Raw genomic sequence first — 26,554 nt, 5'->3', positions numbered from 1 at the left:
TGAAACGCTCCGGAAACAGTCGTCCTGAACCGGATACAGTACATTATGGCCCCGGCCAGCAGCATGTAGCTGAAGCGTTGCACTCATCCACTTACAGCTCTCGTGTTTTATTTAAGCGATTTTAAACGTTTTGTAGAAGTTCACGGTTTTTTTTAGGCAAACAGAAAAACGATTGTTGACCGGAGATGGGAGTCCCGGCGTTCTTCCGTTGGCTTAGCCGAAAATATCCGTCAATTATTGTGCATTGTGTTGAGGAGAAGGTAAGTGCTAGCATGCTAGCTACCGTGTTTGTTTCGTGTTGGTTTTAAATATAGAAGTCAGGCTGTTGGCCGTTAAAGAGCCGTCGGTGGTGTTTTGTTTGTGTTTCTGGGGATTTTGTTCAGAATAAGTGAGTTTAGCGGTGCAGGCTGAAATCAGCGGAAGTTTTTGTTTACTTCTCCCGAGACTGTAAACAAAACGGCGCGAGTTTCTGTGACGTCAGGCGATAAACAAAACGGTACACTTTAACAGCTGGTGTTAACATGTCCTGAGTTTCAACTTCACCGTTAAAAGCTTTTAAAAAAAATCTCCACCGAGCCAGATATAATCTGTAATCTCTCTGCACCGACTGTTAACTATTTGAATGCAGCTAGGACTGCAGCTGACTTTAACGGTTTCCACTCAGTATTTATTTCTTACATTATATTTTAACACGCATTTAACTAATTGGTGGAACTAGGGAGAAATGCCCATCCGCCTGTGACGTCTTTAAGGGTTTAGTTTAAAATCCACCATTCAGGAATAATTGGTGTAATCTGTGTTTGCAGTTTGTGTTGGAGCTCTGTTGTTTATAAAATGGCCTTCAACTTGTTTCTTTGTCTCAGGGAAAAGAGTGTAATGGAGTCCGTATTCCTGTTGATACGACCAAGCCAAATCCCAATGAGGTGGAATTCGACAATCTGTACCTGGACATGAATGGGATTATTCACCCGTGCACACATCCTGAGGACAAGTAGGAACACAAAACATTCTTTTACTGATCTGGAAGAACTTTATTAGCTGTATTGGTTTGATTGCAGTTGCTAGGCAATCAAACTCCTACAAACTTCAAGCTACAGACTCCATTTTAGTCTTAAAACACTCATTAGATGCTGCTCTATCAAACTAGTATTCAGAATTTTCTATTTCCGAATCGTTTCCGCACGCCAGGCTCTCAAATTTGGAGTGGTTTTTGAGGTCTCCTCTGCTGTTACCATGGTGACAGGCTCTGAATTGCGTTGATTCTCCAGTAATTCAGAGCACACAAAGCGTTCAAAGTAATGCTTCAGCTGCAGCAATCGAACTTACATTTTCTTTTTAAAGAAATGCCCTTTTCTTTCTTTAAAGTCTGACACAATGACTACAAGAATATGGTCATTATAATAAATCCTTCTTTTCTCCACAGACCTGCTCCTAAAAATGAAGATGAGATGATGGTCGCTATTTTTGAGTACATTGACCGCCTCTTCAATATTGTGAGGCCAAGGAGAGTTCTGTACATGGCCATTGATGGAGTGGTAAGTCTGTGTCAACAGAAAGCACATCCTGGTCATAGAGTTGGTTTCACGGTTTGAGTTTAATACAGCAGCTTTTGCAGTTTTACAGCCTTTCATGTCGAATGTCTTCTATACTTTCTTCTCCAGCGTTGTAATAAATGACCCCTGTGTGCCTCTGTTCAGGCTCCTCGTGCCAAAATGAACCAGCAGCGTTCTCGGCGGTTTCGAGCCTCCAAAGAAGGAGTAGAGTTGGTGGAGGAGAAGCAGCGCATGAGGGAGGAGATCATTCAGAGAGGTGTAGTAATTAATTTACACTACAAGGTGTCCACATTGACTGGTCCACAAACACAGAGGCAGCATACAAGAAGGGACGGAGTCGCCTGTATCTCCTGAGGAGACTCAGGTCCTTTAACGTCTGCCAGACCATGCTGCAGATGTTTTACTCTCTCTCGGTGGTCTCCAGCGTCATCTTCTACGCTGTAGTGTGCTGGGGCAGCAGGATGAACTCAACAAGCACATTAGGAAGGCTGGCTCGGTGCTGGGAGTGGAGCTGGAGTCATTGTGGACAGTCATGCTACTTACTGTGCTTTGATTTTTAAATATTACATTTTATACTGTTGTATTTTGATGTGTCACCTCAGGCAGAAGATTTCCTCAGGGATTAATAAAGTTTTATCAACATAAACTTATTTGTTCCTACAGGAGGTTATCTTCCACCGGAGGAGATGAAAGAGCGGTTTGACAGCAACTGTATCACTCCAGTAAGTGAGCTGCATTCACTGAAGTTTCATTTGCTTTAATTTTAGGATTTGTTTTTGATTTGCTGACCTTTGTCTGCAGGGGACAGAGTTCATGGACAACCTGGCACAGTGTCTGCGATACTACGTCGCAGACAGACTCAGCAACGATCCAGGGTGGAAGAATGTTGTTGTGAGTGTAGCTTAAATTAAATATAAGGATTCATTTTAACGTGTTTCAGGTCTTCACTCACTGATCTTGAGTTTTTGTTTGTTTTTTTAAATCCAGGTCTTCCTGTCTGATGCCAGCGTTCCTGGTGAAGGGGAACACAAGATTATGGACTTCATCAGAAGACAGAGAGGTACGCCTGCCAGGATACAGAGCCACAAAATATACCACTGCATATAAACATAAAAAGCATTTGACGGCTTTATATTGTCTGATTCTCTGTTAACTCGCTGCTAATGCTTCTTTTTGACAGCTCAACCCAACCACGACCCCAACACACACCACTGCCTGTGTGGAGCTGATGGTAAGCCTTCATATTAGCACTGTCATGTTGTCTGTTGTTCACGTCACTGAGGTAACACGGTTTCTTTCCCTGTCAGCTGACCTGATCATGCTGGGCCTGGCCACACACGAACCAAACTTCACCATCATCAGAGAGGAGTTTAAACCCAACAAACCTCGGCCCTGCGCCCTCTGCAATCAGTTGGGTCATGATATTAAAGACTGTCAGGGGACGGCCCGGGAGAAGCAGGGGGAGGTGAGACGCTCTGCTGATAATTCTGCCGCTAGCTGTTGAAGTAGTAGAGTGACTGTTTAGTCGAGGTTTCTGCGTTTTTTGTTGAGTTGATCACACTTGACATCCTGATGAATGTAAACAAAATGTTTTCTCCACTTCAGCATGATGAGTTTGCAGACACGATGCCGGCCTCCGAGCAGGAGTTCATCTTCATCAGACTGTGTGTTCTGCGGGAGGTTGGTCACTCGTCGTCACTTTGACTCAGAATACTTTAGTCGAACATCCCCATAAACTCTAATATCTTGGTTCACACTTTCAGTACCTGGCCAAAGAGCTGACCATGGCCAGTTTGCCGTTTCCCTTTGACTTTGAAAGGAGCATAGACGACTGGGTCTTCATGTGCTTCTTCGTTGGAAACGACTTCCTGCCACATCTTCCGTCCTTAGAAATCAGGTGAGCCTCGGTGCTTCCCCCGAAGTCTGCATCGTTCAGACCTGATTTATTTAAGATGGATCGCCCTGAAACACCCAGTGAACGAGGATTTACCTTGTAAAAGGGATTTTGTAAAAACTCTGAAGCAGTTCTCAGTAATATTAACCCTTAGGGCTGCCTCGTTGCACTATGCTTACTTTCAGTTTCCTCTCTTGGTTATTGTTGGTGGTAGCTACACGCTGGGTTTGGTAAAAGAAGTTAAAGATGTCTCGTCATGAATAATACCGCGACTCTTCACGCTCTCGATGTCTGTTTTCCTTTAGAGAGGGAGCGATTGATCGACTGGTCAACATCTACAAAGACGTTGTGCACAAAACTGGAGTGAGTATCGTCGGTTATCTGCAGCGTGCCCGCTCTGTATGAGGTGTGCTGTGCTCTGACCTGCGTTCGTCCGCAGGGCTACCTGACACAGAACGGCTACGTCAACCTGGAGCGTGTCGAGATGATCATGCAGGCTGTGGGAGTGGCCGAGGACAACATCTTCAAGAAACGCAAAGAGGACGATGTGAGACTTCACTGATCTTCACCGGAGTCACTGAATGTGTTTACGTCGATGTCATAAAGTCACTTTTCCTCTCCTCTCTGTAGGAACACTTCAAGAGGAGAAATAAAGAGAAAAGAAAGCGGATGAAGGTATGTGAAGTATAGTGCATGGACGGAAATATGTTTCACAGCAGTAGACGGGAGTTAAAAGATCTGAGGTGTGAATACATTTCCACATTTTTAACTTCAGAGACGTATTAAAGGTCACCTTTTTACTGACCTCGGAGCGAGCAGGCAAATGCCAATAACTCAATGCTTTTCAGCTCTGCTCTGCTTCATACAGTATGTTCAGGCTGAAATGAGAAAAACCTGGAGTTTTAGTAAGCGTGGTTAAAACCTGAGATACAAGAGTAACGTTAAGCCCATTTCATAACATGAGGTAACTTATACTCAGAGTCTGTTACCATGGTAACTTAGTCTGGTGCTGGTTTTCGTCAAGAAACCCTGAGATTCTGTCCGACTCCGCCCCTTTATAGACTCTGGTTCACTTCCTCATTCATTCAGCTCTTATCGGATTAGTTCACATTTATCTTGTGTATGTTCCTATGTCTTCTTAATTATATTAACCCTTTCACTACTATAATTATAACAGTTCGCCTTCGAGCATAACCAGAGCTACTGGAGTTTGAACAGCGCATGTCAATTTCTGTTGCAACAGCTCTGTTTTAGGAGGGTTAAACCAAAATCAGGTCAAAACAAAAAATATTCACATTGCATTTGGTCTTTATTTCCTACAAGTACAAAAGCAAACATTTTTTCATAGTTTTTCATATTGGTCCACTAATTGATTTAACCACAAACCTGTAATATATGAATGTATATCGAAATAAATGTTAGGTTCAGTATTTCACCGGTCTTCGCCTGTCCTCATCTGGACTTGTTTCTGTTACTGCAGGCGGAGCAGCAGGGCCCTGCCTACCTCACCACAGGCCAGTTCGCCCCTCAGGCACTGGGGGGACGACACCGGCCCGAGCCCGTCCACAACGCTCGGCACCAGGCCTACGACATGAGGATGCAGGGCAGAGAGCAACACAACAAGGTACCGCTGCCCGTGTGTGAGGAACAGACGGGGTTTGTCTTAGATGGTTCCATTCAGCGTTCCTTTGAAATCAGAGTCATACCGCGCTCCACGCGTGCATTCAGGAGACACACAGATGTCATTATGAAGGCTCTTTTTCTTCTCTTTCTCAAGGATGCCGCTCAGTCCCTGAAAGCAATGATGAGGAACGGCGGCAATGTAAGCTGTTCATACACACACATATATATGTATATATATGTGTCTGTCTTTACAATAACATAAATATAACCAGACAGTTTATGTAGTTTCAAAGTTCAGCAAGCATCAGCTTAACATATTGTAGCAGGACTGTTGTTTTTTTGGTCTGTTTTTTTCTGTATTAATGGTTCACATTCGTGTCGGCATCACTAGTGTGAACGTCGCCCTCCTCTGGACTCAATACTTACATCCGCATCAACAGAAAACTGTATGTTTGCAGGACTGCACTGCTTCGTCCTTTAAAACATTCAATGAATGAATTTCCGGTTCAGGAACTCCAGAGGCCGTGTTTAGTGCAGCGGTGGCTGTTTTCACGACCTTCTGTCTGCTGCACCGCCTACACCTGCTGAGGTGTGTGATTACATCTTAACTGTGGTCGTAGGATGCGATGCAACTCCACTCTTCACATAATTGGAAACCGAATGTCTCGCAGTGAGCTCAAAGTCTGAAAGTAACACATCCTCCGTCCATGTTTCCATTGAGCGGCGATAAATGTGTTTGTTTGGAAAAACATTCCTGGAATGTTTGATATCATCCTCTCAGTCCGTGTGAAGCCCGCCCGCCTTTCCTGTGGATAATTTCCTCTTTGTTTGGAGCAAGCGGGCGTCTGTGTAACGTGGACGCCGCCGTTCGGTTCAGCTCATGGTTGTGCTCCTGTTTAAAGTGTCTCTCGAGCTTTCCTGCCCTTGTGAGCGTTAAAATTTATTGACCGTCCATACCATTAGCACATGAATGAAAGGAGCACAAAGGCTTCAGTAAAAAAAGGAAGGCTAAGTAGCTAAGGCAGTGATTATTTTTCCCGGCTGCATCAGCGGCCTTCAGACACACACACACACACACAGTTCCACCTGACAGCGCTGTGGATGGTTGATGTAACTCATTATCGAAGAAAAGGTTTTATAACAGAATGTCTTTGTTCCGCGCGCGATGTACATTATTCCTCGATATGAAAAATTCATCTTTTGTTCATATATTTTATTTATATTTTATTTGTGGCAACAGATATTTACCATTTCATTTTTCATTATTTAAATAATTAATTATATATTATTAATTATATTATATTATTAATTATTATTAAATAATTTGTAATAACATTTCTGTCAGTGAAACGCCGTCTTTATACCTCAGCGGCAGTGATTTTATAACACACGATACACGCTGTAATGTAATTTTTTTTTATTGTAATGCTAATATAATAATATGCATTTATATATATTTTCTTTGTGCCGCCCTGAGCAGTCGTCTGCAGGACCCAGCGACAGCAAAGACAGCCGAGGGATGAAGAGGAAAGCCGAGGACAGCGACAGCGAGCCGGAGCCCGAGGACAACGTCAGGTACTTTCTTTTTTTTTTAATACTTTCTAAAACAAAGTTTAAAAAAATTCGGATTACTCCGCATTGTTTTCTATTCTGGGCCACCGCCATTACCCACAATGCCTCCTGACCTGACCTGCAGACATGCTTGCTGCTACCTGCCAGCTTTCAGAGATTCTCTGTGACTTTCCTTAAGTGTGGTTATGTTGAAGGACGTTTGTACTGATGCTTCATCCAATCAGCAGCCAGGTTCTCTTTACTGCTCGGTATAGTCATATATGGTGGTTTTAGATCTGGTCGTTTCCTGTCTGTTGAAACTTAACCGGCTTTGTGGTTGCAGCCAAAACGAAACCGTGCTGTGAGTGTCCGGCAGCCGGCGTGCACGTGGTTCATAAAAACAAACACAGACCGGCTTCAGTCAGCAAAGGTTGTGTTAACGAAAACAGCCAGAGATGCACTCATTAATGCCACCGCGCTGCAGCTCAAGCTGTTAAACTCTGTGCCACCTCCTCTACCCACACACACACACACACACACACACTCGCCTCTGCTGAACAGCTCCCACTTCCCTCTGCACGTGATTAATATGGAAAGCAGGAGCACCGGAGTAAATTCCTCTGTGACGCACTCGTCAAAGCTGCTAAATCCATCGGGCTAAATTGGTATTCATGGAGGCTTTCCTCTCAGGAGTCGGAGCTCCCCGCGGGCCGCTCTGAGGATCCGCCGCACAGATGCTGGGCGGTGTTGTTTATGTGCACAGAACAGCATCGCAGCCCAAAATCTACCAAGAAGTCAAAGCCATTAGACTCCTTCTGCAGCTCCTTCAGCCGTATAGATGAACAGAAAGCGTTCGTGATGTTTAGGTTTACTCACACTTCTTAATGTGTCATCCAGTGATCAGCAGTCTCTTTATTGTGTGAGGTCATACATGGATTTAAAGCAGTGATACCCAGGCTCAGTTTGTTCTCAGTGTCATGGGGGGTCACCTGTCTGTGCATCAGTGTGGGTGGGAGCAGCTTATTATGTGATGCCCAGTTTTAGAGTGAGAATCTTCCCTTTGGATTGTTGAACTTTTTGATTTGAAATCTGCATGTAATGTGTCTGCAGGCTGTGGGAGGAGGGCTGGAAGCAGAGGTACTACAAGACCAAGTTTGACGTGGACGTGAGCGACGAGGATTTCAGGCGGAAGGTGGTTCAGTCATACGTGGAGGGGCTCTGCTGGGTGCTGCGCTACTACTACCAGGTAACACTGCAGTGAGAATCCAAACAGGCACCGAAGTGACGTGATTCAACCTGTGGTTCTTCACTGCAAATGTGGAACATAAGAGTTAATTATGTTTAATCATTTTCACCAATAGTTAACTGTAGCATTGAAGTGAAGTCTCATTAGAACTGTGTACAAGGAGGAATTTGTATTTCCCTCTGGGATTAATACTGTATCTAAAATAAAAATAAAAATAAAAATAAACTATGTAGTCAGACATAGGGAGAAGGCAAGCACAACAAAAACCTTCACTGTGCAAGCTTGAAGCCAGAAATGTTCCTGCGCAGCCGTCTGACTCACCCAAACCCACAATAACCCATCCTACATGGGGTTAAATGCTTTAGCTTAGAAAAACTATATAGAACTGATGTTTATATACCGCATCTGATTCAACAGAGAGCAGATGCTAACGCTTCACAAAGTCCACGGTTCAGTTTGTATCAGGGGTGTGAGGTCACGGTTTTCGGTTCGGTTCACACCGTTGAGGTTTTTTATGCTTTATTAACACTCGGGAAAATATCACAAACATTTATCCCAATGATCCAGCATCTGCCATATTTAAGGGTCAGTTGTTACTCTCTGCTGCTTCCATTCTGCCGCTGCTGGTGTCAGTGCTTCATATGCTTCATGTGCTTCAGAGAGATGCTCCAGTGCTGCAGCTCCTCAGTAAGAGAAGTAGCTATTGGCTGTCCCACTGAATGACGTCATTATATAATTTGCACGATAGAAAGTGTTTAGTCGCCAAGTTCTCCGTGTCGGTGGGAAAAATGCCTCCCTGCTTTACTTGATGTGCACGCCTTGAACCGAACGGAACACACGGCCGAACCGTGACACGTGGTTTCCTGAACCGTCCCATGCATTGCTGCGGTTTCCACTTTTGTCACCATGAGGATGGCTCCTTAAACTTAAGTCAGCGCTCTTCTCGCGGTTATACCCGTAGCTGCCAGTAGTTCTAGATCCTTTTCAGAGCTGTCGGATGGTTCAGTATAAATGGGGGGGGGGGGGTATATGGTAGGACGATCAGGTTTTTTTGCTTTTGAGTCCGAGTCATTTGATTTTGAGTATCTGCCGATACCGAGTCCCGATCCGATACTTTCAAGATTCTCTATAAAGGCGGTAAATAGGATTTCAGACACGCAGCAGCTCATCAAGACCTCGCACCAAAAGCAACTGTCATACCCAGGCCTGTCATGATAACAGATTTTGCTGGGTGATTAATTGCCAAGAGAAATTATTGCGATAATCGATAATATTGTCGTTTTGAGACCATGTTCAACTAATATAATGATTGTAGCTACTACGTCCAATACATGCAGCTACCGGCTGATGCCCAATGTTTGTTTGACGTGTATTTGAATGAATGAAACGGGATTCTATCTTGCCGTAAAATAATATCAGTTTATTAACTCTTGACTCAGATTGAATAAATTGAAGTTTCAACTTCTTAACAACAAAATAATACTGTTCACAAAGCAATCTTCATACAGTCAAAAAACTGCTTGCTTCCCCATTCATCAGCACCAGATGCTTTAATTTTCCCCACTTAAATCACCTGTGGCAGCCTGTGGCACTGCTACGGGTGCCACCCCTTTAGCGCCCCCTAATGCCTCTGACGCCTATTTACAATTACTGAAACATATGAAACACATTTTTTTTTTATTTTAGATACTGTATTACCCTGCTATACCACTGCGCCACTGTTGCCCCAATATAATGCAAGTACACCCTTTCAAAGATCAATAAACTTTAATTTCTAAAGAACATTTAACACTGGAAAGGCCCCAATCATCAACATTATGATTATTATTATTGTTGTTATTAATGATATTAATATTAATGTTGATATTATTATTATGAGTAGTGAGTAGTTTATCGCGACAGGCCTAGTCATAGCCACCCTGCACAGAAGGCGTTAACTTTGAGAGCCCTAATAAATATATATCTGAGTCCTGATCAGGAGGTAATGTCCGATTCCGATCGAGTCTGAAATCACGTAATCGGGCCCGATTTCCGATCACGTGATCGGATCGGTCTTTGTGTTGAGTAACAGAATGCCAGTGTTTGCTGAGCACGGTCACCCTAACTGAAAGAACGGGTCACTGGTCTGTTTTCATGTTAATTGATTATATATGTGCCAAAAATCAAAAGTAAGTGTTACTGAGAATCAGGGGAATTGATCATCTTAGCCATTGGCTTCATTCAGTGCTCTTCATCGGGGTCTATCTGACAGGAGGACTGTAGAAGACACTGTTTACAGTTTAGAGTGAGATGAAGATGAAATAAAAACAACCGGCTGTAACCGCCGAACATCCAGAACCCACTTAAAAGTGTCAAGTTTATCAAAAAACTTTGATGCACAACACAACGGTGACCCTCTTCTCCACTAAATTAAACACTTTTTTATAAATAATCCTGCCAGAATCCTCCTTTGTTTTAGCTTAGATTCTGTGTACAAGAAATACTTGAGCAGAATAATCTTCACTCCCCCAACCTACTGATACAAAGTAAACTCGGAGCCATAATGAGACGTTGAACCACTTATCCTTGCTGGGCAAACACGCCTCGCTCTAAAAAACGACCTTCATTTCCCACAATCCATCTCTGAGAAAATCGAGGTCCTCCGACAAATCCACCAGTCCTCACATCCCGCTTTGAAGCCACCCACTTGAAAATGCGGTTTTGAAAAAGTTAAACTGACCCGGGAACTGTTGGAAATGTGTCCGTGACCATTCTGTGTGATGACAATGAATAATGTGGAGGGAGCTGCACCACCCTCTGTGATGTATGATCAGAGGAGTTCGCACCGCTCTGTGTTAGACCAGAGCAGCTGTTTGTGTCTCAAAAGTCAACATCCGCCTCCAGCCGCCTGTCTCTGGCCGCTGTTTGCAGTGTGATTACGCACTAAATCATTTTACTGTTGTAAAATATTGATCTTTATCTTGAAATGAAATAATCAGCCGTGGGCCCTCTCCAGAAGAGCCGGGGCGCCTCAGGCTGAGCCGGGGGGATTTGTCCGGGCTGATTGTCGCTCTCTGCGTACGCACGCCCCCGCTGTCGACTCCAAAGCCCGTCTCAGGGGGCCGCTCTGAATGAATTCATTAGCAAGGAGGGGGGGGGGGCCCTTGGCGGACGGGGACGTGTCTGCTCTCCGCTGCCGCACATTCACGCTTCAGAGTTATGATCACGCACACCTCTGCGATCAGGACAGACGGGAAGCTCTGCATGCAGCACCAAGACACAACATTTGGTTTTACACGCTGCCAGCTCGCCACATACTGCTCCACAGAAACACTTTGGTCGTAATTTAATTTATTAACTAGTTCACCACAAATTAGAGTTTCTGGGCTAATTGAAGTGGACAGAAGAATTCATCTTTCTGATTAATGATACGAAATTGATTCTTGGAATTTGTGTTTGAACGTGTGCGCCGCAGCTCCTTCTGAGAGATCTGGTGTCAGATCAGGGGGACCGGTTTTAATGTTTGTATTGATTTGTTTGTATTAGTGTCTCAGAATCGGTTCGGTTCTTGTTATGTCCTCAGAAGTACTTTTACTCTTATCGTATTATGTGGACTGTATATAAATACAGTTCACTTCTGGGGTCTTGTAGCTCACGCAGACTATGTGAATATTGTAGCATAGTTTAAATGTTTATATATATATATATATAAAAGGATAAAATGCACAAATGGAGCCTTTAATGTTCAAAATTCATGATCAGAACATCGGTGCCGACCAGTTTCACATCTTCAGTCTGATTAGTAATTGACCCAACGTTTGATAATATCGGTAATAATCTTCAATAAGTGGCCGTGTCACCATCTGAGAAAAGCTTTGTTATAAACGTATTATAAACGTTTCACCTTGGATGTCTCTCCTTTCTCCGTTCATATTTTTGTAAATGATATTTTTCTCTGGAAAGTTCCGTCCAGAAGTGTTTCAGAGGAAAAACACGCTGAACTCTGTGTTTTTTGTGTCGCGGCGTTCAGAAGTTTAAAGCGTCCTTCAGCTGTGCATTTATAGTGGTGATTTAAAAAGGACGGGATCATGTGATGAATCCATTTTATTCACGCGTCAAACAAAGAGACTTTTTAAATGCGCGCCGCCCTCTGTGTGTTTACGCATGGTTCAAATAAAAATAAAATTAAAAGAGCAGTTTATGAAGACATTTACAGAACATTCTAAATCAATAACCAGATGTGATTAAATCATCCAGACTTATTTTTTTTTTTTTTACACTAAAGGAAATGACATTGAATCGTATTATTTATTTACTCTGAAGTAATAACTTTTATTTCCTGAAATGATTTCTCTCTCCGAGTGGTCTTTGACCCCGGCGGCCTCGAGCTTCTCCTCGAGACGAAACATTTTGTCATATTTCCATAAATGATCTGTACCATTACGTGAATGTGGGGACGGGCGCCTCCTCTACCTTTTATCATGGTAAAGGCCCATATTATCATTTGAATGACCATCTTTCAATAATAGAGTGGAGAGGCGCTTTAAAGCAGGAGATTGGCTGAGGCGCCCGGATTGGTGGATTTGTCGGAGGACCTCGTGTTTCTCAGAGGTGGATTGTGGGAAGTGAAGGTCGTTTCTTTGGTGCGAGGTGTTTGCTCAGGAAGGATAAGTGGTCCAAATGCTGGATCTGCTAGGCTAGGGGAAGAAAAACAAAAAACCTTGAGGATTATTTTTGAGGTGTGGGAGGACACGGCCCAGAGCGCCAACAGGTGGGCTGTAGTTTAAGCCACAAACATCAGCAGCGGGGTTTTAAAACGTGGCAGCGGCGGGTTGAAAGTGAGGCGGGAGAGTTACACCAGAATAAAACACTGATCAGGATGCAGGCCTGTGAAGAATTTTAAATGTCAGCACAGCTCTCTTAGTCCAGTCAGATTGGATTTTAAGCTTTGAGCTGCAGCGAACTTTTGTGGAAAAAGGGCAAAGAAAAGCTTTTCTGTTTTTTTTAGCTCCCTCTCAGGTCTGATGCTGCTGATATTCTGTAGCACAAAGGAAGCGGCGACAAATCAGCATCACACACGAAACAGATGACTGTAGATTTAAAGCCCCCCCCCTTGAATTGCAGTATTTTTTTTATTTTTGCAGTTCAACTATCAATCTCATTTTTAGTGTTTTAAAAGTATATATAAATATTTTTAGTTAGTTTTGTCCAGTAATTGATAAATCGAATATTCAGATTTTTGGGTAAAACAACACCTTGTGTGTGTGTGTGTGTGTGTGTCGGATGTGGGATTTCTTGTTAAAGTGTGTTTTCCCGTTGGTTTGCAGGGCTGTGCCTCCTGGAAGTGGTACTTCCCGTTCCACTACGCCCCGTTCGCCTCAGACTTCAAAGACATCAAAGAGATGTTCAGCGACTTCGAGAAAGACACCAAACCAGTGAGAATGATTCCTCCTCCGCCTCGTCTCTGTCTCATATCTGTGTTTCTCAGTTTCAATTAGAACAGAGATGTTGCACCAATCGGACGTCAGCAATCTCCTCGCTGCTACGTGAGGTCATTCCGTGTAACGCTATTCCAGCTTTGTTGAGAGTTTCTGTACTCCATGATGTTGTGTAGTGGTTTTTCACGTCCGCTCTGACTTGACTCTCTGTGATTTCATGTCATCGTGGGGTCACTGTAATGATGTGTCTTTGTTCTGTGCAGTTTAAGCCCCTGGAGCAGCTGATGGGAGTGTTTCCGGCCGCCAGCGGTAACTTCCTGCCAGCAACATGGAGGAACCTGATGAGCAGCCCGGTGAGTTTTCACAGGCAGAGAACTCATCGTCATCCTAAAAATGGTTTTTACATCGCGTTGTTTATTTGAACGCTTTGATCGCTGCAGGATTCTTCCATCATCGACTTTTATCCCGACGACTTCGCTATTGATCTGAACGGCAAGAAATACGCCTGGCAGGGTGGGTCTGTCTCTGAGATTCACACCAACACGTCATGCTGCTTTAGTCATGGGAAACATTTCTCTGTTTCCTTAACTCTGTGTTTATTCCTCGTGTGCTTCTCCTCGAAGGTGTCGCCTTGCTGCCTTTTGTGGATGAACGTCGGTTGAGGTCGGCTCTGGCTGACGTGTATCCTGACCTCACACTTGAGGAAGGTGAGGCGGAACAAGTCCATCATGTTAATTTATCGTTCCGTCTCTTATGACACCCAGTCTACTGTCCAGTCCGATCATCACTCTGTGCCCCGTTTGGTTTCCTCCCCTGACTTGTCTGTTCTGTTGCAGTGAAAAGAAACAGCCTGGGAAGTGACCTGCTGTTTCTTGGGAAGAGTCACCCGCTCTTTGATTTCATCCGAGAACTGTACCGTGTAGAAACTCAAGAGGTAACAGAGTCACTGCTTTGCTTTCTTTATTGTACATGAATCATATAATATGCACAGACACAGCCAGCTGCGTGGTTAGTTCTTCTTCTGGGGCTCAAACGTTGGTGTTTTTGCGGGATCACTCCGCTGCAGATGTGTCGTGAAGCCTCGCAGGTGTCGGGTTTAGTCTCGTTGATCATGCATCAATGAGCTGAAGCAAGTGTTTGGACTGGTTCTCTCTGTATAAACACTTCTTAATGAGCACGTGCAGTCAGGAAAGCAAAACACTGCACATTTACCAGGGCTGAACCACTTCACATGAGGTGCACTCATTTACGACCTGAAGACTCCAAAAAACAAGATGAACATCTGAAGTGTCCATTTTTATCAACAGTGTGAATAAAGGCAGAGCGTTAAAAAAAAAAATGTGCCTGGGATGCTGCTGCATCCATCCACTAATGTAGGACTGCACCCAAACTGCACCTTTGTCTCCTCCAGGGCACTGAGATCCCTGCAGAGCTGTGCCATGGAATCCAAGGTACATTAAATCTTGATGACGACCCTATTCTCCCAGATAAGTAAGGAACGCCGGCATTACGCTCACCTCTCTGCAAGTTTCTGCTGCTCTAACACAACAGGAAGAGCTGGTTAACCGTGACCACGTGCCTCATTTATTTTTACTGTCATTTATCCTTCAGACCTGTCAAGTCGCCCATCCCGATGCTGCGTGACATTTCACAGAACTACTCCGTCGGGTGAGTCCGTCATCAGCATCAACACTTTAAGCTGTAGCAGTGGTTGTGTGTTTTAGTCCAGACGATGTACAACAAATGTGGAAGAGCCTGAGTTCTTAAGGCCAGCACAGGGCAACACCCCCGGGTCCCAAACATCACACACCTACCAGTAAAGACATTAGACAGAATGTGGGCGGGGTCACGCTGTGATTGACAATCACCATCCTCCCGTCAAACATGGATAAAAATCAAATGGTCACGGTGAGTGATGTCACAGTCGCAGCGAGTGATGTCACAGTCGCAGCGAGTGATGTCACAGTCGCAGCGAGTGATGTCACAGTCGCAGCGAGTGATGTCACAGTCGCAGCGAGTGATGTCACAGTCGCAGCGAGTGATGTCACAGTCGCAGCGAGTGATGTCACAGTGAGTGATGTCACAGATGTCAGTCACAGTGAGTGATGTCACAGATGTCACAGTCACAGTGAGTGATGTCACAGTCGCAGTGAGTGATGTCACAGTCGCAGTGAGTGACGTCACAGTCGCAGCGAGTGATGTCACAGTCGCAGCGAGCGATGTCAGCACACAGCTATGAAACCACGAATGATTTTCCACTATCAGTGACACTTTAGTGAAAACATGTCGTACCTGCTGGTTCTGGTGGATGAACGGTACATTTCTGACACACGTGTGTGCGTCCTCTCTGCTTGTAGCCATGATCGTGCTTCTTTCCATAGAGGAGCAGGACTTCATGTTGCACTGAACAATGGGCCCACACAGGCTGAACTTCTAGTACAGTGGTCTGTACTCATGGATGTGAACATTTGACTCCAGCAGCCTCGGTGTAGCTCCGTTTCAGTTAGGCGGCAGGTTTTAGACATAATGCAGAACCCCCACAGCAGAAATGATAATACTTGACACCGACCATCACAAACCCGGCTCTGTGCTGAAGGGGAGATTTATTTTATTTTTTGTCCTTTCAGAAATTTCCCTTTAAAAATGGTGTGAGCTAATGGAAGCCTTCTTGTCCTCAATTGAAGATTTTCTTCTTCTTTCCAGAGTGAAGTTCAAGGATCCTCAGTATGCAGATGGTTTTGTGTTCAAGGCGGTCCTCCTGTCTGGAGCGAAGTGAGGGCTCTTTTCTTTTTAAATGTGATTTATCTCATAAATTATTTTGCTGAACTTTAACAGCTTTCATGTCAGTTGTGGAAATAGTTTTCATTTTGTCACCGCTAAAAGATTCAGCTGGTGCATTGTTCTGGTTTTTTTTTTTATTTCTTATCGTCGCCTCTCTCTTTCCTGGAATTTCAGACCATGACACAAATATAGGATGTGATGAGAACAGCCTCCTTCCTTTCACACCAGTACAATATTTTATTTTTTTGTTGCAGGATTCCCAGTCCGGTCTTGAAACCAGGGGACTGGGAGAATAGGAACAGGGAGCCGTGGAGACCCCGGCTGGGCTTCAACCCTAACAGGCAGCAGGCTCACCTGGACCAGTCTGGCTTCAGGGCTCTGGGGTACGTTTATCTTCTACACTATAACAGCATTTAATGACACTTAGAGTTCAGAAATCATTGTTGGAAGGCAGCGGGCAGTCCTGACGATCCACACACACACACACACCTGCCTGTGAAGTGCCCCGTTTTGTGTATTAATCTAATTTTCCAGCCTCAGTGATTCTGCAGTGAGTCAGTACAGTAATATAAAATGAGAAATATGTTTAAATGTTTGAACGCTCCCAGCCGTCCTTGATTATGATCTCAGCTCGCTTCCCCACACATTGATATTATCATTAAGGAAATGTGAATAATTGAACATCTGGCTCAGTCCGACTGTAGCGTGGCTGGAAATTAATTATGCACGGATTTGAAGAATCGACGTATTCTTTCCTTTTCCCTGTTTAAACTCCTTAATTCAGGCAGTTACGTGCTTTGATGGGGCCAAACGGGCAGGTGCTGCTCAGAGGATGGAGAGTGGTGAAAACCTGGAGAAAAATCACTCTCTCACTCAGTACAGTCGTGTAGATTTAACTAAACACGTGATGCATCCGAGGTGCAGCCGCCCCTCCCTGTTGAATCTCTTTGGGAGTTTTCATCCCAGCTGACCTCGGCAGACACGTTGGAGTTTATAGTGCGAGTAAATAAACATACTCTCTCTCTCTCTCCTTCCAGTCACAGTATGAACAGAAACCGGGGCGGGGGCGGGCAGTACAGCAACGCTCCACCGCCGGGCAACTACCACCAAGGAAACTACCGTCCTCCACACAGCGGCGGCCACCAGCCGTTCCAACGTAAGAAGCACACACTTACACACAAATACACCACAAAGGCTCAACATACACTATATTCCCAAAAGTATTCACCCATCCACATAACTGAATGCAGGGGTTCCAAACGCTTCCATGGCCACAGGTGTATAACATCGAGTACCTCGGCATGCAGACTGGCCGCTCTCAGACGTATGCTGTTCAGATCCCTCTAGGCTCTGGCTGCGTAAAGTTGGTGGTCGTATATACATGCTCATTGTATCTTACTTTTGGTCCTTGGTGTTGTGTGTGGATGAGTGTCTGCTGCTGGTTGGTTAAAGTTTCCTGACTGCTGTGATAGGATGCCACCTGTGCATCAATTCCAGGCGTGACATCTCCTCTCTGCTAAATATTCCGCAGTCAGCTGACGATGGTATTATAACAAAGTGGAAGTGATTAGGAATGTCAGCAACTCAGCCAGAAGTGGTAGGACACGTAAAATGACAGAGCGGGTTCAGCAGAGACACAGTGCGGGCTGCCGACTTTCTGTCAGACCTTCATGTGGCCGTCAGATTAGCTCAGGAACAGAGTGTAGAGAGCTTGATGGAATGGGTTTATATGGCTCAGAACATCAGTGTCTGACCTCACAAATGAACGGTCAAACAAGTTGTGGAAAGCCTTCCGAGAAGAGTTGAAGCCGACGTCTGGATTAAGAATTGGATGTCACTTAAGTTCGTATGCATCAAGTCAAGGCAGCTGAGCGGTGTAGTTTTGGCAGTGAAGCTGTCACGATGTTTGATTCACTGTATTTTATATATTTGTTACGTTTTTGATGGCAGATAATACGCTAGATTTGATTAAATGTTTTCTTTTCACCCTGAACAACTGAGTGAGCTCAGAATATAAACCACGCTTCACTGTGACACTCAAGGCCAGAAAAACACACGTTTATTCTTTGCCACGAGATAAAAGAGATCAAATATTTCTTTTAAAAGAAGGAGTTATTATATTGTGTTTGTCTTTGGTTCAGTGCGTTAGTGTTTGGAGGGCTGTGTGTACTTGACAGTAAACACCGTCTGAACGGCGCGCGTGAAGCTGAGACTCAAAAACAAACGGCTCATCGTCTCCGTTCCACATGAAAGTTCTTGTTTAAAAAGAAGAACTAATGGCGCCACATCCAACGCTGTTTCAAGCGCACAGTTTCACTCTGAAATTTGGTGAATTGTCAGACTCGCTGCGGTCACCTTGAACCGAACAATGCTGCCTGATCTTCTCTGTTATTGCGGCTCCAGCTGAAATTCACGGTTTCTTCGTTGGAATGTTGCTCTTCACAGCGACCTCACTTTTCACGCTGTGTCTTGAAGAGCGAGGTCATTGTGAGATTTTCATCCACGCAAGAGTCAGTCTTAAGTAGTTACTTGGCTTCCTCGAGCGGGGTGGAGTGAATGGTAAAATTGTTTGGATTTGGTGTTTTCTCTCTGTTCCCTGTAGTCGTGGTGGTTTAGTTTGTCGCTGTCCTCTCTCTAACTCGACTCTTTGACGGCTCCTGAAAAGTGTGTTTAGAGATCGCAAAAACTCCAAACATGCAAACTTTGATTTCTCCAGTTTAGTGCAGCCGAAGATCAGTTGTGAAGAAAGCTGCTTCACTCCGAGTGTCTTTGTAGATCCAGCAACTGCAGCTAACTCGCAGCCAAGACGGGCAGAGCACCATGTCCTCCATGTGTGGACCAAAGCTGTCCTGTCAAATGTTTGTGGACAGCTGCAGACGGAGACTCCAGCAGCTGTCCCTGCCCGGGACCAGCAGCTCTGACAGTGAACGCTGACTCCTCTTCCTCGCGCTGACCAGTCTGCTGGTCCTATCGTTAAGCTGTGATGTCCATTAGAAGCATTTCGAGGTGTGAGCAGCAGCAGAGGACACGTTTCAGTGACCAGGGAGCTGCATGATTGGAGGGGGGACCCTGTCTGATGAGTCAATCTAAAGCACAGTGATGCAGATGACATGCAGCTTTCTGTGTAAGGGATCAATATCTTAGCTCACATGGGTGAAACCTCCCTGAACATGGAAATGAATGTGTTAATCTGTAAAATGTGACCCAAACAAGGAGCGGATTAGGACCACAGTGAACACAGATTGAGTTTTTGTTCACATAGTGCCCAGGTGAAGCAGGTGAACGTATGCATATACATACCGAACCGAGGAAATTAGACCCAGCTGCCAAACTGAGACACACATAATTGTGTTACATGATTAAACGTCTCCCTTTTGTTCATCACATATTGAACGAGTCGTCACACACGGAGGTAGAATCTCTCTCCCGGCTCCTAATCACGGCCCGGCCGCGGCCCCACGGTCCTCTGCCAGCCCTCCTCCAGTTTGACTTTGATGTGCCAATTTGCAAGTAGATGAATAATCTCATCTGCCCACTGATGGCGTGCGGGGGAGTCGAGACTATTCCGGTGGCACTTGATGCAAATGGGGGGAGGGGGGGCTTTTGGCTCCTCCGGATCGCAGCGGCGCCTCCCCTGGCCTCTGCCGCTCGTTCTCAGTGTTAAACTCGCCAATTAGCGGCCCAGGACGTCTGTTCCTTTTTTTTTAATCTCGCCCAGCTCACGGAGAAATGTTAATAAAAAGGGAATGATTGTGAATCTCGTGTGTGATTCTGGTGGCAGAGGATGAGTTTTATTAAATCAGCTGAAGTGCCTGGACCGGGATTGTTTCATTGTGGAAGGTAGCGTTTATATTAGATGACATTTCTGCTGTAAAACCAGAAAATTAGACTAAATATGTGACTCTGGACATTTTTTGCTCCTGTTGATGGTTAAAGTCTGTGAGTGCAGGAATGTGATTATCCAGGCAAGTAGGCCTTATTCTGCAGCAGGAGGCCAGAGGCTTGCTTTTGTCCAGATAGCTCTTTCTCAGGGCCAATCCTCTGCCTGCCCAGTAATCACTGCAGCTTTGCTGCTCTGGGCTTTTGTGGTTTTATTTTTGGGAAGAGGGGCGGGGGTGGGGGTGGTGGTGGTGGGGGGGTTGCTGATTAGCGTTGTGGGAGCCTGGGCCCAGTAATGAGACTGTGGAGTGGCTCCGCTGGACACAGTGGCCCCCTCTGATAAAAGCATCCGGGAGGATCCCGTTTGATTGGGCGTGTGATGCGCTCTGAAGAGGGTTGAAACCAAAGTTAACTTCCCCCTTTGACAGCGCTGCTACCTCCTGCGGTGATGTGTCAACACGCGGCCTCTGAAACACGCCGCGGGGCTTTGTGCGCCGCAGCCCGACCAGCTGGTGTCTAATAACCGACCAGGGGAGTCTCTGCTGGTGGCCATTATTGTCTTGACACGCAGTGACACCAAATTTTAACCAGGGGCAGAGGAAAGTAACGGTTTGATGCGGCCGATAAGCCCGCAAACTCGCCGCCACTTCACAGTTAACAACTGCACACAAAGGCGGCTCACAGCAGCTGGTAGACCCGCTTCAGTTACAGGTCTCAGAATTCATGAGTCCTTTCACAGAATAATTGTTTTTTTTTTAATCTAATTTTAACTTTTAGCCTTTTTAGACCATCATGGATACAAGTCAGTCGGGATGCAGTGTTTTTTTCCACACAGGTGTTGCTAATGGTGAAAAAGTGGACGCTCCACGTGCTAAAGTTAATTTACTTATTTGCATTTTTACAAGCTCTGTCTAAATTAGAAGCATGTCTTTCAAACCCTCGGCTGGGACGTCTGGTTCAAATATACTGAAGGTGAATGTTTTTAGATTTTCTGTAACCGTATTGAAACTGAGTCTTCATCATGTGTCGGAGAGGTTGATCCTGATCTGTGTGTATAAAGGGTTTAATCTGCTGAAATGGGCTCCTGGTTTGTGAAGCAGCAGCAGCAGCAGAGGCTGCTTTGTCCGGCGGATAGAGAAGTTACAGTCCTGAGTCTGAGCCGGCTGGACGGGATCTGAGTCAAATAGTCGCTGCACTAATTGAAAAGAGGTGGAGAGAGATGTTTAGTTGTTTAGCGCGGTTGTAATCCCGCATTAATACAGTGGCCACAGCGTGTTTAAAGGATTTAAAGCGTAATCCTTTGTCGGCTTTTGTCCGGCGCAGACTGGGGGTCCATACACTTTCAGATCATTGTTAATTAAGGAGATTGACAGGTGTCCACTTGTAATTCCCTCCTTTCAGTCATCGCTGGTGATGAGAAAGAGAAGACTAGAGAGTTGTGGAGTTATAATTGGAGCCCAACTGGGTGGTCCACTTAAAGTTTGTTGGCGGAGGAGATAATCAAACATGAAAACTGAATGACAAAAACAGAATGATAATGTACCAACAGCAGTCTGCCTGCTGGCTGCTAATTGTCTGTTCCACTGCTGCTGTGCAGCCGTCAGGAGAGAACCGCCGAAATATTTCCCACTTGACTTTCTTTGGTTTATTAGCTGATGAGAATTAATTCAGTTTTTTTTGAATAGTCAAAGTGTGAGAGGTTCCTTTATGCATCAAACATGGACTGCAGTGATTTTACAGTCTGGCACTGAAGTAGTCTGTGTTTCACTTGGTGTCAGCCATCGCTTGCTGTGACCTACATGCACATTTAACATCAGAATACTTTGAGTCTCAGTTGGAATTTGAGCAGTCACCTCTGTCAGAGAGTCCAGGTCCTCTCCCACAACATGGCTGCCCTTCCTGATGGTTCTGTTGAGTCTGTTGATGTCCCAGCAGACAGCAGAACACATGATGGCTCCACAGACTCAGAGGACATCCTCAGCATCGTCCTGCAGATGTTGAAGGACCTCAGCTGCCGCTCTGGCCCTTCCTGTACACAGTGTCCATGTTCTTTCCCTACTCCAGTTTGTGGTATAAGTACACCTCTAAGTACTTGTAGTCCTCCACCACCTCCACACTGACCCCCTTTGATTGATGTGTGAGCTGCTTGAATGGAGGTGGATGAACTTTGTGGCTGAGAGTTCATTGTGCAGCAGATAAGAAGCTGAAACATCCAGTCCAAACTTCTGGAACTAAATGCAGATTTTACCTTCTCGCACTGAAGACAGCAGGCAGTGGGTTTTTTTCCAAGCTCCAGGGCTGAGAAATAAATTGTAGTTCTGCATGTGGCCACTTGGAGGCTGTACCCGGCTGTACGCACGTTTATTTCTGCCGTTTTAAGTTTTAACATGGAGGTCTATGAGGATGGACTCACTTTTAAAGTCAGCCCCTGGAGGCCACAGGAGGGACTGCATATTTTTTTTAAACTTGTCAGCATTTCTTCATAGAACATGATCAATAACGTTCACCTGACCCTGATAATAAATCACTTTAACTCTGAACATCCTCCATGTGCTCCAAAGCTAAAGGCCCGTCTTCTTGCTGTTGGTGTGTTTTAAATGTAGCTGTGGCAGGCGCAGGGTTAAAACACCGCGCTCGTAAACAACCCGCCGTCCCGCTCAGGAAATCTTATCGTTAGTGATTTGTTACCGCGGCTCCCTCTCCGTCTGTTAGCGTGAGCCCGCAGGTCTTCTTCACGGCACCCTTCACCCAGCGCGGGCTCAGCCACTCGGCAGGCCTGCCCCTATAAACAAACAAGTCCGCAGCTCGCAGCTGGTCATCGCCTTGGCAACGGTGAATCTGGAAGAAGCCGTTCCCCCTTTTTTTTTTTTTTTTTAAGTGTGTCTTTGTGAAGGGCTTGCAGCGATGGAACCAGGGTACTTGAGGCGTCCACAATGCTGCCGGCTGAATGCTTATTTCATTTTCTGAACAAAAAATGCAAATGCTGTGCTCTCGCTCTCTCCTCATCTGTGACACACACACACACACAGACACACACACAGACACACACACAGACACACACACACACACACACACACACCCCAGAGCCTGGTGTGATTTTAAAACATCTTAATTTTATCATGTAAACTGAACTTTGTTCTGTGTCCATGGCAGAGAGGTTTATTTTCTTTCTTTTTTTAACCCTTGAGATTAACGCTGGCACAAACGGGGTTAATAGTCCATGTTTCATGTCAAATACTCTTTTTTTTAAAAAGTGAACCGGAGCTTTTTCTCGTCAGTTTGACTCCGTCAACGTCCTCTGTCGATGTGATTGAGACGTTTTGTTGGTTTGATTTATTTGAATTTAACCCTTTGAATCCCAGAGTCTGTTTGGAATGCAAACTGTTCTTCAAATCGCCAAAACCGCCAAAAAATAGTTTGAATTTACAGATGTCCTTGAAAGCATCGTGAAAGCATCACTTTGTGATATTTCATGAAATTAACAATCCGTAAAAAATACAGTGTAAGACCAAATATTACAAAAACAATCAGGACGCCATGATGAAGTCACATGTGAGCAGCGGTCACATGACCAACACTCAGAGCCTCTGTCTGACATGCAGCGTGTTTAGTTTTTGTTATTCTGAGTTCTGTCTGCTCGATGGTGTTTGTTTCCAGGGAACAATGAGAACACGCTGATCATAATAATAATAATAATAATAATAACAACACGCGGCGTCTCGCCACAGCGGCCATGTTGTCTTAAACCCTTCAGGTTTCTGCCGAGCTCTCGGCCTCTTAAAAACTGGAGACTCAGCAGAAGCACTTGTGTCTTTTGTTCCCTGCAGATTCCAGGCAGAACAGCTTCCAGGGAGCGCCCCCCTCCTTCCAGCCCCAGTTTCCAAGGTGAGTGTCCCGGTTCCAGCAGAGACCAGTTCTGCGTCCTCTGACGTGGACACCAACAGTGTCGTCCATACATGTTGTTCCCCTTCGGACTCGGTTTCATTTCTAGTCTCAGCGATGTGGAGACGGTTCCTCAAACTTTCTAACATGCCCCCCCCCCTGCTCCTGAATTAAGATTCTTTTTCCCGCCGCTCTAAAACAAATTTCTCTCAAGGAGGTTTGTGCAACTTAATGAGGCATCACTAATGCTGCCGGCGGCCGCGGCCCAGCCGGTCCACACAGACCGCCTATTGATTCTGGCTGTAGACCTCTCCAAAGTCCTAATCAGGTTCTCTGGTTCAGCTCCTCAGGTCCATTGTGGCTCCGTGTCACCACAGGTCAGTAGTTATTAGCGGCGACTGAAAACAGTTTCTTTAGCCACTCAGGCCCGGACCAAATGAAATGCAGCAGGAAACTTGCAGAGAGGGGGATTATGGATTCCAGCGCTCCGTTAAGTCCGGCGCCGGTCAGAGTGTGACCTGGTTCAGTAATGAGGGATGGGGCCGCCGCGCTCTGTTCCTCTTCTCCTCATTGTTCTCAGAAGAGACTTTAATATCACTGCTGGATTGACACATTGTCCGCCGGCTGTGCTCTGGAGGGCCGCGGCGTGCCGGCTTAAACTCCGTCCCACCAACGCAATGTGGCCGCCGCCTGCTTTCAGGGATGAGCCGGTCATATGTGAATATTTCACTTCATGCGTGGAGATGCTGCTCATCCCTGAGAGGAGGCAGCTTTGTCTCTTTGACAGCTCAATCCCTCGGTAAACACCCGGCGGAGGGTCACTGCACAGGAAACAGTCTGTGAAGCTGCTTTTATTTGAATTAACAGAACATTTTTAAATATTTCCAGTTTAAATTTTACATTTTAAAAAAATTAAACCAGTTTTTCTGTTTTTCATTTATTAATATTTAGTTGTGAAACTTTCCTGCTGTCGGATCATTAATATTAATATTAAGCTAAATACTAAAAAAGTAGTGAGTAAAGTTCTGAGGACTGAGCTGGACCTGGTTTTTATGAACCAGGTCAAAATAATGCAGTTCTCTTCTTCTTTCACGTGACATTAAGTTAAATTCAGAATGACGTCACAGTTTTAGCTCAGGAACCGTGTGAAGCATCAAACCGTCCTCGGGTTGTTTTTCTGATGAAATGTGTAAACAGCTTGAACAGGTACTCTTCAAGTTCCAAGGTCTCAGAGCCCACTTCAGACAGGAACCGGTCACGCAGCTCAGCCTGTTTAATGCTCCCATGTGTTTGCAGGCAGCAGCAGCAGCAGCAGCCGTACAGAGGCGGCGGTCACGGCTGGGACCGGGCCATGCAGACGCAGCACTCGGCGTACCACCAGAACGCCAACCGCGAGCGGGGAGGGGCGGGGCAAGGCGGTGGCAGTGGCGGTGGTGGTGGCAGCGGCGGCAGCTACCAGCACCACTACAATCAGAGCAGAGACGACTGGCACGACCGCAGGGACAACAGGGGGCAGCACCATCAGGTAAACACACACGAGAGGGGCGGAGCTAAACCTCCATCTGCAGAGTGGAGCTGCGTTTTCACTGAAAGTTTGAGGAAGTGCTGTTTGTGTGCAGGTCACACGGCCGACAGCTAAAATCTGAAAACACGATGAAAACATCAGCTGGTTGAACTAACGGGAAGTCTTTGAGCGGTTCTTTATTTTATTCATGTTTTGAGGTAAAGTTTGTTTCGGAAGTTTTTTTTCTTACAAAGCAAATCAGTGAAATGATCCGTTCAAACATTTGATTTATGTAAAGCTATAAAATGTAAAACACAAAGTAAACAACAAAGAAAAAACATCTTCAAACACAAGAAGCTGGAACCAACACTCAGCTCCTCTGCTCCTTAACGAAGACATCGATCGGTTTATGTTTGGACACTCTCTCATGACCTAAAGAGCCGTTGATGCTGCAATTTAATTCTGTGTTTGTTTTGGATTATATTCCGAGAGCAGCCACAGATTAAAACCGAGCTCTGAATGTGATGTGACCATAACTTCAGATTATTTCTGGGGTTTGTAAAAGTCCAGTTTTAGAGTTAGACGGCCGTGTCAAAGACTTGGATTATAATCTGAATAATTCACACAGAAGGAACTTTTTTTTTCTCATGCAACTCTGATTTAGTCGATTCTTTAAAAATAAAGAGTTACTCCAGGAAGGTTCAGCCCATAACACCTGACAGAGGTGAGCGGAGCTGCTGTATTCACTTCATCAGAGCAGAAATAAGATGAGAAGCTTGTTTTGAAATAATTCCACTAATCTGGTGACGAAGCTTTGAAGCTTGTGTTTGACCCTGTGTGTGTGTGTTGTGTGTGTTTCAGGGTTACAGCTCGGGCAGAGGTTACCCGGCCCCTCCTCCATCCAGGCGCTACAACTGGAACTGAAACTCAAAGTAACTTCAGACTTTGGGATTTTATGGGACGGGCACCTATTTTTAGGGGAACACGGCATCTTTTTTTTTTTTTATTGTCTTCTTGTACAATTAATTTTTTTCTTTTTTTTGTTGTACTAAAAAAAAAGACGTCTTATGTCATTTGTGATTTTTATGAACAGCCTGTTTAAAAAAAAAAAAAAAAAAAAGCCAGTGAGTGGAGGACGGAGTCCTGATGAATTTATTTTTGAGAAGCCGCTTCAAACATGTTCGTGTAAAAAAAAAGAACAGTAAAATAAACGAATTACAGTAA

At 45.0% G+C, this 26,554-nt stretch overlaps 1 protein-coding gene across 3 annotated transcripts; it reads left to right on the top strand.

Annotated features, from left to right (window-relative positions):
• The first annotated feature begins 44 nt into the window (after window positions 1–44).
• Window positions 45–26,554, top strand: xrn2 (5'-3' exoribonuclease 2). 3 transcript variants are annotated; one of them, XM_028396534.1, is made up of 31 exons: window positions 186–260; window positions 864–991; window positions 1,424–1,535; window positions 1,698–1,809; window positions 2,217–2,275; window positions 2,355–2,444; window positions 2,541–2,613; window positions 2,734–2,784; window positions 2,861–3,018; window positions 3,159–3,233; window positions 3,317–3,450; window positions 3,753–3,810; window positions 3,887–3,994; window positions 4,078–4,122; window positions 4,928–5,071; window positions 5,225–5,269; window positions 6,551–6,645; window positions 7,732–7,867; window positions 13,174–13,281; window positions 13,548–13,637; window positions 13,725–13,797; window positions 13,908–13,991; window positions 14,121–14,218; window positions 14,696–14,775; window positions 14,896–14,952; window positions 15,988–16,056; window positions 16,320–16,448; window positions 17,103–17,221; window positions 23,772–23,829; window positions 25,129–25,351; window positions 26,192–26,554. In XM_028396534.1, exons 1-31 carry the CDS (start codon window positions 186–188, stop codon window positions 26,252–26,254), a joined length of 2,949 nt encoding a protein of 982 aa, XP_028252335.1. In that variant the 3' UTR covers window positions 26,255–26,554. The 3 variants fall into 3 exon arrangements, with proteins under 3 accessions (XP_028252336.1, XP_028252335.1, XP_028252334.1); XM_028396533.1 differs by having other exon boundaries at window positions 25,123–25,351; XM_028396535.1 differs by lacking the exon at window positions 5,225–5,269 and having other exon boundaries at window positions 45–260; window positions 25,123–25,351.

This window comes from Parambassis ranga, chromosome 24 (genome assembly GCF_900634625.1).
Source record: "Parambassis ranga chromosome 24, fParRan2.1, whole genome shotgun sequence".
NCBI classification, from domain to species: domain Eukaryota; kingdom Metazoa; phylum Chordata; class Actinopteri; family Ambassidae; genus Parambassis; species Parambassis ranga.
The sequence above is the reverse complement of the archived record's forward strand: the minus strand, read 5'-3'. Positions and strand labels throughout refer to the sequence as shown.